Below are 15740 nucleotides of genomic sequence, written 5' to 3' on the forward strand. Positions count from 1 at the left end.
ATTATATATTTCATTTACTAATATTGACTTCCACTGGTTTATCTCTTTAATATTAAGATAATGTATGCTTCTTTCACCAGGTTTATAACAAAATAGCAAAAAACGTTGTTTGTTGGGTTGAACAAAAAACAAAAAAGAGGTGGTCTGTGTTCTTTGAAGTAACAATCTTTTTGGGATGAGGGGAGGAAACTGGAGTACCCGGAGAAAACCCATGCTAGCCCAGGGAGAACATGCAAACTCCGTAAAAGAGAGCTAAAACAAACAACTCATTCATTCATTCATTCTTTTTCCATACTACTCATCCTCATGATGGTTAAAGGGTGCTGAAGCCTTCCCCGCTAAGTATGATCAGGAGGTGGCATACAAACAGAATTGTTTGCTAGTCAGTCACAGAAACGACATACCACACCCCTAAAAATAAATAAATAAACACGATTCTGCTTGAAAACATTAATTTAATCCCATCAGATCATTCTCTGCTTTCATCTGCATCATCCTCTGTTTTATGATTCGACTAATTGGAGCAAATAGTGACTTTTTTCCCAAGTGCAACAGATGGTTGTAGAGTGCACAGCAGATGGTCCACAACATCCAGTAACCTCTGGCACCAAAGTGAAGCTGGGCGTTTGATAAATCCCTCTTCTTTGTCCATTCCGCTTTGTCAAGCTTTTGATTTGTCACTTATATTAAAATGAATGTCCAATCAATATAAACTGGGCAGAGTGGCAGTGAATGATCATATTTCAGTTCTATTGACGGTGGTGGTGGTCCAATCCACTTTGACAGTGATCATTTGCTGACAGAACCGTCAATCATAAGGAATTGGACCTATATTGCGATTAATGTCAGCCTATAAATGGTTAGCACGATGGCCTCACAGCTATGGGGTCCTCGGTTCAAATGCCAGGTTAATTCTATCTGGTTGGAGTTTGCAGGATCTCCCCGGGCCTGCGTGGGTTTCCTCCGGGTACTCCGGTTTCCTCCCACATTCCAAAAACATGGATGGTGGCCTGATTGGACACTCTAAATTGCCTCCGGGCCTGCGTGGGTTTCCTCCGGGTACTCCGGTTTCCTCCCACATTCCAAAAACATGGATGGTAGCCTGATTGGACACTCTAAATTGCCCCCGGGCCTGCGTGGGTTTCCTCCGGGTACTCTGGTTTGCTCCCATATTCCAAAAACATGGATGGTAGCCTGATTGGACACTCTAAATTGCCCCTAGGTATGGCTGTGAGTGTGCATTGTTTTCTGTCTCTTTGTGCCCCCGTGACCCTAATGAGGATAAAGTGGTTAAGAAAATGAGATGAGGTTATATTAGATAAATTATTGTAAAGCATGCAGCAAACATTGGGCTAAACTATACTGTACTCTGCTTCATTGGATGCCGTTGAGCAACAGTCTATTACCACAAATGAGATTTTAGCTTTTTTGTGGTTGTTCCCACAATCACTAGGCCTGTCTTGTTATGCTTATCTGCACTTGAGCAGTACCAGTAGGCACTCTTAAGAAGTGTCATTGGATTAGCAGGGAGCATATGCCTTTAGTTGGCCAGCAAACACCTTGAGAGGCGCACCTCATGCGCTCGCCTTCATGGTGCGAGCTCGTCTTTTGACGTTTTGAAGGATGAAGCATGTGAAGATCGCATATTTGCCACTGCTTTTTGCATTCTTGCACGTCTGCTTGGGTAAGTACATGATCATAATGAGCAAGTCAATGTAAAATATGAGTTTTTTTCATTGGGGCTGTATGATTAATGGCATTGATAATTAGCTCATTATGTTAGGTACACTGAATTTCTCCATTTGGTTTGTAATTATCTGTATTTTCTGAAAAAAACGTCATTTGGAATGCAGAGTAATAGTAAGAAAAATCTAAATAATGATGTTACAATGTCTCTCAAGGATACTAGAATGCCTGTGGTGTCTGTAAAATGTCTTGATTTGATTTAATTTGATCAAGCCCTGTCTTTCGTTGACTCCTCCCTAATTTGGGGAAGTTATTATCTAAAAAAAAATCATTACTCACCCCCAAAAAAGATTTGTATGTTTATTACAGATCCAAATAAGGAAAGGTCTGATGTAATTCGCCTTTAATCCTGAAGTGTTAGCAGTTCCGCCATCTAGTCTAGAGTAATAATCACTGTGGTAGAATATCGCGTGAGGTTAAGAAGCCTTTAGTAGAAAATACTCATCTTGTAGAATATTACTTTAATACAAGATAAAGCATAGTTGTATTTATCTAAATGCTAAAAGTTTATTTGGAATTTTATGGTGATGAACCTTTTAATAAACAATCTAAAAAAATAAATAAAGATTTCCTGAAAGTGACTGGCCAACATTGGAGTAAATGTTTCGGCAATATTTTTGCCTATCAAATGCACAAAAGGCTGCTTTTGTAGTCGGTTTATTTGAGATGCATTTTGTATATCTAAGAGTGGGACCCAAGCGCAGGAAATAAGGCAGACAAAAGAAAATACTGGAGCTAAAATGTAAGGTTTAATACAAGACGCTAAAAGAAAAAAAGTTTACAAACTCAAAACTAAGACCAAATAATAAAGAAACAAACTGAATGGGGAAGCATAATGACGCAGGGCCGCATATCGAGGAAAGGCATCATAAAACTATACAGAAAACCAATCGCAAACATACGTGGATGTACATGTGCTTCTCTTTCACTAAATAGTCCATGACACATCAAAAAGAAGCTTAAACAAGTTGGTGTATCATAAATCTTTCTATTCCTTCGTTATGTCCTACAGCACAAGCAGACTTTGCCCCATATTTCTTTGACAATGGACCATACAGCAGCCACGGCAACATGGCGCTGTTCAGTCTCTCAGAAGACACGCCAATCGGTGAGGTGACCTCCTACATGCAAATAAGCGTACTATGTTTATATATCACTGTCAGACATGCAACAGATGTTGTGTGCCATGTACAGTATACGCTCACACACTTGCTTAAATATCTGCCAGGGAAAGCTTTTAATTGAGAGTACCCGATCAAACATTCCTTCTTTTTTAAATTAGATTTTGTAAACAACACAAAGTTTGCCTGGTGGGGCATGTGTTCTTTTAGGGCTGTCATTAACAAATGAATCAATTGCCGAATAATCACACATCATTTTTACACGTCAACAATTTGGCTTAAGAATAAATGTGTTGTCTTTTGTTATATTACAATGTGCTCAAGATTTTAACTGTAAATGAGTAATGCAACTCAAACCACACGCTGGGAAAAGTTGGGCTTTTATTCTTTTCATTGCTTTCCAAAGCAAAAGCAGATGTTTCGGGATATCTTATTTTAATTCATTACAATGATCAGTCTGTTTTCATTGAGGACTGCAGAAATGAGACTAGGTTAATTTTATGAAGCTTAAAGAAGAGGACTTGGATCATTCTTAGGTATATAATGTTTCTAAACAATTAATCCAGTTGGCGATCAGTTTGACAGTCGTTAGTGCATCGTGGCAGGCCTAATTTGATGTTTAACATTGTATTAAACTTACTGTCTAAAGTGTGAATTTGACTTTAGGTACACTGATTTATTGCCTTAATGGCACTGACCCAGAAGGGCAGGAGGTGAGCTATGGCCTTTCCTTCGATCCAGGTTCCAAGGAATACTTCAGGGTCGATCCCAAAACGGGAAATGTCACCTTAGTGCAAAAACTGGATCGAGAGGTAAACATTAAGATGGAAAATTTAAGAGTTCATAAACAAGTTATGGTTGAAAACGTTGGATATCTTTTTTTCCGGATCTGTTCAGAAACAGGATTCCTTCGATGTAATGGTCAGCATCACCGATGGGAGGAGCCAAGTAAGAGACTACCATGATGTCTTTTCTGTGGTTGCCACTCTTTTATTTTATATTGTCTGTTGCTTAATAAAATGCTTGCTTGCCTAAAGTTCTTGATTTAATATCCTCTGTCTCAGGTTGTGGAACGAGTGACCATTTTTGTTATGGACGCAAATGATGAGAAACCTGAATTTCAAAACATGCCTGCCATTACTGAAGTCCTTGAGGTATATTGGATTGTGAAATTTTAGCCCTCAAAGCATAATTCAGGTTTGAAATTACAATTTAAAAAAAGAACTAATTAAATACTGTCAGAGTACATTGACCTCCACGTAGAATGCAGTGCAAAACAAAGACAGACAATTTTTGGTTTTAATTAGAGTCAAGAAAGAAATCATTTACAATTTAAATCAAGCCTCACAGTCAATCCATTGGTAAAATAGTAAAACAATTAACACTTTTATTCAAAGTTTATGTTTTCACGGTGTTCAAGTCATTCAAGATGAATAGAAAATGGAAAATAGTTATTAAATAGTTTTATGTAATATAATGAAGTTGCCTTTGTTTTGTTTTTTTGTTTTTTTCTGCAGTTATTACTTTGTGTTTGGGGGCTGACAGCACAAGCAGGGGGAGAGAGAATGGTTTTATATAGGACAGAAGTTTGGCAGTTTTAAATCCAGTTATAGTTATGGAAATGATACTTTTGTAGAGTGTTAAACTATGGCCCACTGCTCAGTTTCTGTTGGTCTGAAGTGAATTAGGAAAATATCATTCAATGTGATCCACAAGAAGATAATATTCTGCCTACATTCTGTGGCATTTATCATTTTTTTGTTGTTTTTGTTGTCTTTGTAACTTTAACAGTCCCTCTTCATTAGCTGCGGGGTCAAAACCTGCAACATGTTGAAATCTCTATAGAAAACTAGAATTTAAATATATTACTTTACATGATTACATTTATATACATAAAAAATAATAACACAAAAAATAATCCCATTTGATAAATTGAGCTATTTTGGTGAGATTTTCTTGACTTTTTTAAATGTTCTGGACATTTCTCTCTTTGTTCGAAAAAATAATAATTTCAAATATAAATATATTTTGTTGGTTGTACATTACATACATTTTTGTTTAACAAATCAAAGTCAAAGAATTTTGCGTTGACCCATGCATCCTTTGATTTCAAAGCAGCCTTCAAACTAAAAAGTTTAGACACCTCTGGTTTAACATAATCAAAGTTTACTCCTTCGTTTCTTTCCTTTATTTGGATTGGACAAATGGACAAAGAAACAATTTTTAAACCATATTGCCTAGTCTTTTGTGATGATCATGTTTCAGTGCCATTCACAACGATAGAATGCCAATCCATTGGGTCATTCTAGTTCCCTCTCCAAATGGATTGAATATCTATCACAGAATTATTTTCTTTACATTCTGTCACTTGTATCTAGACCACAGAGTCCGGAGTCAGCATCTTCAAAGCCCAAGCATTGGATAAAGACACAGGCTCAGGAGGATCCGTCACCTACTACCTCCTGGTAATCGGCAATGGCCCATTTTATATTTTGACACATTTGCACCCTTGTTGAATTACTTTCTACTTTACCATGATTCATATGAGGCTGTGACAATGGTTTGCCTAGTGTCACAGTGAGCGCTTATGCATGAGTTGTTTGGATTAGCATCACAATTATTTTTACGCCCGTGCGGCCGATTTGGCCACCATTGACATCAGTGTGCACTTTGGGCTTTTAAGAGCATCTGGGACAGCTTTCACCTTTATAGATAGAGCATATGGGCACTTTACATCCAGATGGACAAAGGGAAGGGCACTATGCGGCCTAGTAAAAGCGTCACCTTAGTGTATACATGCATTCATCCATAAACACTCGGCACTTGCTCACGTGAGACACGGGGTATGAACTCAGAGGATTTGACTTGTGTGACCTTGTTTTTGTTTGTTTTTGTTTCTAAATCCTGCTTTTAATGTGATTTTGGTTGCAGAATGCACAGTCCAGTTTGTTTGCTATTGACAGACACAGTGGAGTCATTCGAATCAAGCAGGAGGAAAGGCTGGACTATGAGAAAACCAAGACACATTTTGTTGTTGTCATTGCAAAGGTAGATGGTTGATTACCATGATTTTATGTTCAGAGATAGAACTTTCAATGATGCAACACGTAATTTAAATATTGTCAACAATACAAATACCAACCCACCTTATGGTTCAGTGGTTATTCTGCCTGACTTTGGTGTGGGTAGTCTGGGTTCGATTCCCACTTAGTGGCAGTGTGATTTTGAGAGCGAGTGGTCGCCTGTCTCTCTGTGTGTCCTATGACTGACTGGCGACCAGTCTAGGGTGTGGTCTGCCTTTTGCCCAAAGACACCTGGACGGAATCTAAATTTTAAAAAAATAATCATAATTCAGTTAAGTCTATTTTGCCTCTTTCTACATCTGATCAACAACAACAAAATTATATGGGAAATGTTTTGAGAACCCATGAAACCAAGAGCAAAATGAATGGTCACAATTCAGTGTGTTTGACTATTTCAGTATGTGACTGTTCATTTGTACAAAAAATTCATTCATCCATTTTTAACACTGGTCAAGGTCACAGGGTGCTGGAGCCCATCCTAGCTGACCTCAGGTGAAAGCCAGACTACACCATAAACTAGTCACCAGTCACTCGTAAGGCAAACAAAGAGAACGACAACCGTTGGCACTCGCATCGCCACTGAACGGGAATCGGTTCCATGCCAAGACAGGGGAACAAACCACTGCAATGTGGCTATAATCTACAACAAATTCAAAATATTTATATCATTTTTTTCAGGATGGCGGAGGCACTTTCAACGGCAAAGAGCAGTTTTTGTCGTCTTCCGCTACTTTGACAATTAATGTGATAGACGCACAGGATACGCCGCCAGTTTTCATTGGGACGCCTTACTTTGGCTACGTATATGAAGTCTCACTGCCTGTGAGTTATCTACTTTTTCCATTCCAATCCAATGCTTTCCCTGTCATTTCCACCTTGCAAATACAATTTATTTTAAATAGTATAAACGATTCTATGTATCTTTTTTCTAGGGATCTGAAATATTTACCGTTGTTGCCAAAGATGGTGATGTGGGAAATCCAAATCCGATTCGTTATTGTTTTGTTGAAGGTAAAGCTCACCAGGAGATTTTTTCTCTTAGCTATTTATGAAAGAATATTTCCAAGAAATGTTTTTTGCTATTTTGTCAACATATTTTTACTTGTTTAAAGGTGACGATGGAGTTTTTAGCATCAATGAGACTACTGGACGCATCACCCTGATGACAAGTCCCATGTTTTTAAAGAGAGAAATTTTTAACATTAAAGTCAAAGTAAGTACTTGCCAGTGAATGATTAAGTTTCTTTGTTAATTACTGTGAATTCTGAATCCCTCTAATTATGTTCCTAATTATTTCATTTAAAAATGGCGGTTCAAAGGCACGAGTGATTAGCCTGTTGGCCTTACTGTGTGGAGTTTGCATGTTGCCTGCGTGAGTTTCCTCCAGGTACTCCGGTTTCCTTCCACATTCCAAAAACATGCATGGTTGGCTGATTGGACACTCAAAATTGCCCCATGGTTGTCCGTCTCCTTGTGCCCTGCGATTGGCTGCCCACCAATTTAGATTGTCCCCTGCCTCTGGCCCGGAGACAGCTGGGATTGGCTGTATTAAATTGATCGCTATCAGATGATTTTTGATTCCTTGCCACTTGGAAAGTTCAAAAGACTCAATCTTGTTTTTATTCTTGGATTGACATCAGTAAAATCCACAGTTCCGCTTTTTCGGTTTGGACCAAAATACAATGGAATTCTTGTGGTTTAGTGCAGTTCCTAATTACAATATGTGCAAATATTGTTCAATCACTGCGACTCTTAACTCAGTAAAATTATGACTAAGAAATCAAGGAGCTGTGACAAAAAAACAACATTTCGAATAACAACTTGTGGCTGCAAAAGGCCGTAAGCCTGGTTTGGAGCTACACCATCCCAAAAGGTACACACCAAAGACGTTTGGGGTTTACTCCAGACGAAGCAGTGTAGGTGTGAAATGTCTTAATTCATAAAATCATGCACTGTTCAAGTTGTTATTGTACATTCCAAAATTATGTTCTTAATTGCATCCGTAGAATGCCAGTTTTTATTTTAAACTTGCATTGACATTTTGGCCCTACCACGAATGACCCAAAAACAAAGTTGAAGTTTGCCACTTGAAATTGTTTAGTGTGTAAAAAAAAAAAAACAATATTAGGGTTAATCAAAACTAATAATGTGTACCAAATGTATTTAATAATGTCAATTGACCATACTATGGAGAAAATATAATTTAAAATGTTCAACATGGCCTAGTTTGAACTCCTTTTTGCAGGCATCTGAAATTAGTCCCAGGGGCCGTCTGCTGGATTATGGTGAGACCACGGTGGTCATCCGGGTGGTCGACCTGAACAACAACCCACCGACTTTCTACGGCGAAAATGGCACCCAAAGCACATTTGAGCTGACCATCTATGAGCATCCTCCAGAAGGGGAAATCCTGCGGGGCCTCAAAATCATAGTCAACGACTCAGATCAGGTTAGCACGCCGCAGCAAAGAAAGAGTGTTGTTCCGCAATGTTTTCTATCTGCATTTAACCATTTAACAAATGAGAAAGAGATTGAATCAACGCGGTGACCTTTGTGTCTATGAGACGCCTTTGAGCTCACAATCCTGTTGAAGCGCGCAAATTTAAAGCTGAATCCGGCATTTTGTCAGCTTACGCAAGTCCCGCTGGAATTCCGTGTACTTACGTTAGCTTCATTAAAATGTAATACCATTCCAGAATAGGGACATACTTACTTTTGTAACATGTATTAGCAAAAATTGGATTGCGTTGACCAGAATTCAATTGATTGTTTCCTGGAATGATGTTAATAGTACTATGCTATGCTTTTAGTATGATTGAAATAGCTGTTTGCTGCATGGATTATGTTGTCTATATATGGCATTCCTACAAATAGTAGACAGGGGTGTTTATTTCCTCAGGTTCGAGCCTGTTATTTTCTTCTCGGCCATATCAGATACTTAGTGCATAGTGGGAAGGAGTGAATGGTTCAATGTACAGGGTGACCCAAAAAGATGCGTACCCATATTTTATTCGATAAAAAATCAATGTATACAATGTGTACCAGGGAAATACACAAACAATTGAGTAACTGAAAACTGCCATCACAGCAAAAATAAGAGCCATCCCAAAAGAGGAGTGTGTAAAAGTGATTGACAACTTTGTCAGACGAGTACAGGTTTGCTTGCAACGGAATGGTGGACATTTGGAACTTGAATCTTGGGAAAGTCATAAATTGACTAAAAATTGACAGAAATAGCTGAAACCCTGGTGAATGGTCTTCCATAAACTGAATAATGTGTGGTTGTAATTTGAAATAAATAGATTTTTAATGAAAGTCAAAATTGACATTTTCATGGGTACGCATCTTTTTGGGTCACCCTGCAATTCCACTATTTGTACACATATACTAAGAGTCAACTCTGCTCTGAGTGTGCTGATGTTAAATTTTGACTATTGTCTGAGAAGTACCAGTGCAAATTCCAATACTGTAGTTTAATGTGTTTTTTTGGGTTAAGATAGACTTTTTCCCCCAGTATTTTCCTGGGAGACTACTATAGATTAAATTTCCACTTTATGTGATTTGATACTGGAGTTGAGACAAATTTGACACCAGTGGCTGTTTCCCCATTGAGCATAGTGTTGTGTACATCTAGGGAGCCAATGCAAAATTCAACCTGAGACTTATTGGGCCTGGAAGAATGCTGCGGGTGGTCCCGCAGACGGTGCTGAACGAGGCCCAAGTCACAATCCTGGTGGAGAATTCAGCAGCCATGGATTACGAGAAAAATCATTTCCTCACGTACAAGGTGAGTGCTTTGTAAACCAACGATTTTCCCAACAGTCGTCATCATTTTCATTGCAAGATTGTCTCTTTCAGCTACTTGCCGTAGAGATCGATACACCAGAGAGGTTCAGCTCCACAGCTGACATTATCATCCATCTTTTAGATACCAATGACAACGCGCCTAAATTCTCCTCAGACTACTACATAGCCCGAATTCCCGAAAACTCACCTGGCGGTTCCAATGTCGTGTCTGTTTTGGTGAGTTGCCTGTCATCCCATCTAAAAATACCCCCATATTAGCACACGTCACTGCCATGCTTGATTTGAACAAAATGCCAGAAAGAGGCTTTAATTCTCTAAATGTAGACTTTTGGTGCTGAGTTAGGGATAATATGTGAAAACATGTAGATAAAAAGCTAGGCAGGGGAAGCTGCCAGATGGCTATCGCTTTCATTTAGTTGTGTAACACCAAATTCCCTCATTTTTCTTTCTCTTTATTTTAAGCCTGACAAAATGTGTGTAGACATGGTGTCCTCCAAACAAATTCAAGTTCACATTAAGTCTCTGTGAATTTTTGTGAAACAGCCGTCTTATTGATTCAAGCCATTCAAAGGCACTAACTTTCCTACTAATTTCATTTAGTTGTCTTTCATATGAGCACTGTGTGGACTCTGAGTGGTGCTCATAAATCCCCCTGTTGCGTGAACACCAGGAGAGGCTCGCAGCCCTTGATCCCAGGCAATTTCAATCAGATAAAAGAACAGCCAACAAGTGACCTTGCACACACGGAGACAGTGAACAGACCCCACTGATGCAACAGATTATCTGATGACGTGATGATGACGATGAACAGATCTTTTTTCTGTGTGCCTGACGCCACCTCATTTCCATGCCAATCATTGTGTGGAGAAGTGATAGCTTCACTTCGAGTCTTTTCTATCAAAATTTCCCTCCAATACACTTGCTGTGTTTGACAGCAATGTATGGCCAGTCCATTTAGACATGTGTCAACACAACATAGTCAAAAAATATTTGATTATTGTCACCTTCAATGGCAACCAATAGGTTTACCTTTTCATTAATTTTTTTTCTGTTTTCATATAGGCAATAGACCCAGACTCAGGACCGTGGGGTGAAGTGACGTACTCTATCTATGGATCTGGGGCTGATTTGTGAGTAAATTGCTAACTTGCTTTGTCTTAGCAAATGATAGCTGCAGATGTTTTTCTGAGGGTTTGTTTGATTACCTCGGCTCAACTTCAATCAAATTCTTGTACATTATATGTACTGTAATTCTACAGAATCCAGATTCAGGTAGGATCATTGACCATGCAAAAATCTTTTCAAAGAGTGTATCTGTGACTAGTATAATCAGGAACAACTTCTTTACAGTAAATGTCTTGTGGCGGGAAGACGGAGATTGTGTTTTCACCCCTGTTGCTTGGATTTGGTAATCCCATAATAGGATTGTGGTTGAAAATAGATTGTTGTTTACTTGTAACACTCGGGTTATGCCAAAGTCAACCGAGAGTAACTCAAAGCATCAATCTCATTATAAATCAGCAGGGTTACTACTTCACGTCCATTCCTGAAGGTTTCAAAATGTAACTTTGTTAACAAAACAGCATATTCTTTCGATCAATTTGCGTCTAATTTAAATTAAGTGGGATTCACAACATTGCTTGATGTAAATCATTATCCCTATATCAGCCTCTTAAGACAAAAGGAGAACAATGGACTCTTGTTTCGCCCTTCTAATCAGTTTCTAGAAGATCAGTTATATTTTGAAATCATTTTCGTCCGTTTTCAGATTCTTTATCCAACCTTCCACTGGAAGCATCTACACACAGCCATGGGCCAATCTGGATGCAGAGGTGAGGTCCAAGTACAACTTTTATGTCAAGGCGGAAGATTCTGAGGGCAAGTACAGTCTGGCTGAGGTCTTTGTCACTGTTCTGGACCTGAATGACCATCCACCGGCCTTCAATGAAAACTTCCTGGAAAAGACTATGGTGATTGGCGCACCGGTCAAAATTGAGGTAATGGTCTTTGCTATAGCAGGTGTAAACAAATTTAACGCGTGTTCACATCAGGAAAGTACATTGCTCGCTTTCTTGGGTCCGGACCAAAATACATTTGGTCTGGACTTTTTAATTCCGTTTTACTTTCCAACGTTTGACAACAAATTGTGCAAGCGTTGTTCAATCATTGGGCAAAACGGTCTGGGCGGGGCAACATGAATAAAATAAGTACAAGTAAAGGTTCCTTGAGCGACAGCTTGTAGCACTTCTGCTCATATTGCTATAGTTCGTCAAACTACAAACATTTGCAGTGCCTTTGGTGAATATGAATGTAGTGAGGGAACGTGGGTTTTATGTTACACAGCCTCTTCTATGAGTTCTCAAACAGATATTTTGTCAACACCAGAGTTCGCTTGTTTATGTACACACCATCCCAAAATATGTATATCAAGGACTTTTTAGGTTTGGTTAAAAAGGGCAGAAGTGAAAACACCTTTAGACACTAAACATATTTTGACATTTCCTAACGGGGGAGAAAAATTCTTACTGTGTGCTAAAAATCTCAGGTGTAATGTTAGAACAGGAGCACCATTTCAAAATCTCTAATTAAATTTCTAAAATGAACAAACAGATTTCCTCAAGAATAAAATATTTATTATTTTTAAAATATTAAAACGATAAAAGAACCACATTTGATTCTGGAGGTGCAAATTAAAGACCTCAGAACTATACTATGGTGTAAAAGGGAGTGTTCAAAGTCCGTTCCAAATGTGTGTCATGTCAACGTTCACGCCTACAACTTTCACTAATAACAAAATGGTCATTTATAGATCTATTGAAAATATGGAAAGACACTAATACATTTGTTTATGTACAACCGAAATAGTACCAACATTTATCTTGGCAATTCCATCGGCAAAATCGGTCACACCTCGTTCTTCTCTATATCAAGTTTACAATTTTGCAGTCATAATTCTTTATTCTCCAGTGTTTAAGCATGGAATAGATCTCGCACAGCTTTTCTGTATGCAATATACTGTATAGAAGAAAAAAATCTCTATTAGCCTGACTTAAAAGCTACACCAGTATTTACCATTAACTTATAAAGCCTTTCTGATCCCAGGCTGTTGACGACGATGCAGAGATACCCAACAACGTTATCGAGTATGCCATCATGAAAGCTGATCCTGACAACAACATCTTCGACATCGACGCCGACACTGGCGAGATAAACCTCAAGTCATATATCAAGTCAATGGCCATCATTAGGAACATAACCAATCAGAGAGACTTCACCTGGTCGCTGGTTGTGCAGGCACGTGACCTCGGACAGCCATCGTTCAGCACCACCGCCGTGGTCAAGATCGACATTACCGAAGCAGTAAGTAGCCATGTAGCTTCATCAAAAAAGCTTCACCTAAAATATTGGTAAATTGCCAATCACCATCAACGGCACTGAACGGTTCACTGACGGGCCTCACACTTGATCGGTATCATTGTGGTGCTACTTTAATATCACCATTTCAGGATTGCCATAGTAGAATATACAAATATGCGATAACATTTTTATGTCTTACACACTTGAATTATATGAGAAAAAGTTGTCATGGGCCCCCCAAATTATTATTATTCCGATATTTTATGTTGAAAGAAAAAGTCAGTTCGTAAGTCATATTTACCAAGACAGTGTTTGATTGCAACTCTTTGAAATGGCAACTTGGACTTTACATCAGCTGTCTATAAATTAGTTTATCATCATTTTATAGCCTCATCATAATTTTTTGTTAATCAAAACCAGGCTCTCTCCCTTTTAATTAGTCTCGTTATCAAAGTATTCACATTTGTATTGATCTAGAATAGGTGTGTCTGGTTGAAAATTAATTTGGGAAGTGATCAAAATAGTCCCTAAAGAGGAGTTTGCAAGCATTTTATTTCAAAGCACAACATTTAATTTAGACTCACTGCTTCATAAACGCAGATCTGAAGGACTTGATCTCAAATGACATGTTTAGATTTTAATAGCACTTCTATAAAACCCATGTAACTGTGGTGCTGTCTTACAAGACCTCTTATCACGTTGTCGTGTTTTTAGGTCAAATCCAGATTTGTGTCGTACTTCCTTGGACTAAGGAAACGCCCTGGGGCTGTGTTTGGGATTTTTATGACTGCTGTCACCTTCGCCATTTCCCTCACAATCTTCATTTCTACTCTCATTTACTGGAACTCTGTGAAAAAGTCCCGTGTCAAACCTCATGGCAAGATCAGAAAGATTATCAGGAGGCCATGAGTGGAGCTTGCCTTGAAATCATCAGCGCAAACAATAACTTTTATTTTTTTCTCTTGAACTTGTTGGAACTATTGGATAGTATTTATTTGTTTCTATATTGAGCTGTGTCTGTAAAGGAGTAAAGAGCACAATGTGACTGAAGATGTTCCCATTCTCAGCAATAGTTTCCTGGATAACCTCTCTGATCTTGTCTTGAAAAAAAAACAAAGCGACATCATAATGAAATCTAGACTTAGAGTGTTTTCATTAAAAGCGCATGCAGTATATCTTTACAACCTTTGCTATTTATGGCAGCTGATTTAATTTCAAAGTGTTTTAAACGCCAAATTGTGAATATGTGTAAATAGAGGGGAACATTAGGAAACGTTTGACAATGGATGTCCATTCTCCTTTTGCTCTTTTACAGACCCAACTCAAAGGGGGCCCTTTGGGATCATTATTACTAAACAATAAAAATAAGTCCATGCAAATCATAGGCGTGCTTGTAGGCATCATCGGCTTAATGGTCACAGTCACAGTCATCATCTCTACAATTACTTTTGTACGCAACAAAAAGTCCAACCGGGTCATGCCCAATCGCCGCATCAGAAGACGGCCCCGTAACGAAAATGCCTGGACCTTCAAAAGCCCCTTCAAGAAAGGGGGGAACCCCGAAGAGTCTGGAGAGGTGGAGCAACAGGAGTCTGACACCCAAGACGTGGGGGAAAACGTCAACTATAACAACAACGTGGGCAACACCATCAGGAACTGGCCCCCGCCACCTCCATGCGCGCCACCCCTTCCGCCTCCCCCACCACCATCCCATTTGCCCGGTGAGAGGAAATGGGTGGTGCCCACCGTTTCTGCCACAGTTGCGGCGCGTCCAAAGAAGAAGTCGACGGCCCACGACACGGCAAACAAGGCACTGGTGTCAGAACTCAAAATGAAACTGGAGCAGAAGAGGATGCTCTATCACTTGTAGTACTGCAAGTGCACATGTGAGTCTACATAGTACCGTGCTAAAGTTGTTGGTCACCATGAGATATATTCCTGTCCTTCTCTGGGGAGAAGTTTTCTCACACTGCTGTATGCATAGTACAATTCCCACCATCCAGTTTCTTCAAACTGTATAAGCGGAACATTTGGTGTTACCAGCACTGATGAAAAACAACAAACTCATCGAGAAGGCAGGACAGGGAAATTTCAAGTGGGTTCATCGGAACTCAAATGTACAATCAAAAAATTACGACATCAGAAGATGTTTTGGAAAGTGATACATAGCCTTACCCTTAATGAGATGTTGAGTATGATAATCTTCCATTGAATCAAGCTTTTGGTGCAGTTCATGGTGGTCTGAGACCTTTGCACAGTTTAATATGAGTGGCCATTTTTCTACATAGCAAGCATGTTACTCTGCTTACAGCCTCGAAACGTTTGTTTGTCGCTTGTTCTTTTTGTGTCTAAAAGTCTCTCGTCAAGGACGGAAGGCACATTGAGACTGTATTATGTGGGTTCCAACCAATCTTCTTACGGGCAGATTTCACTGACACTGGTGCTGGCTAAAGGGATTAGCCTGAGCTGGTCGAAAGGAAGGAAACCACAGTGATCCGGTTAAGATCATTTTTAATCCCAACTGCTCACAGGTGCACAACACAGTCATGGAAAAAAATAACAACATTTGTTCTGCTGTGTCCGATTTTGCTTGTGTTTTTGTCAATAAAGTTATCATTAAATGTTG

The 15740-nt window shown here is 39.1% G+C and overlaps 1 protein-coding gene across 2 annotated transcripts; it reads left to right on the forward strand.

Moving 5' to 3' along the window:
• The first annotated feature begins 1528 nt into the window (after positions 1-1528).
• On the forward strand, positions 1529-15740 carry cdhr1a (cadherin-related family member 1a). 2 transcript variants are annotated; one of them, XM_077730130.1, is made up of 17 exons: positions 1529-1684; positions 2759-2854; positions 3534-3679; positions 3765-3815; positions 3932-4021; positions 5246-5332; positions 5799-5915; positions 6629-6772; positions 6883-6961; positions 7063-7163; positions 8196-8399; positions 9585-9737; positions 9809-9973; positions 10820-10887; positions 11526-11754; positions 12860-13117; positions 14430-15740. In XM_077730130.1, exons 1-17 carry the CDS (start codon positions 1624-1626, stop codon positions 14982-14984), a joined length of 2604 nt encoding a protein of 867 aa, XP_077586256.1. In that variant the 5' UTR covers positions 1529-1623; the 3' UTR covers positions 14985-15740. The 2 variants fall into 2 exon arrangements, with proteins under 2 accessions (XP_077586256.1, XP_077586257.1); XM_077730131.1 differs by having other exon boundaries at positions 13829-14577.

Source organism: Stigmatopora nigra, chromosome 12 (assembly GCF_051989575.1).
Source record: "Stigmatopora nigra isolate UIUO_SnigA chromosome 12, RoL_Snig_1.1, whole genome shotgun sequence".
NCBI lineage: Eukaryota > Metazoa > Chordata > Actinopteri > Syngnathiformes > Syngnathidae > Stigmatopora > Stigmatopora nigra.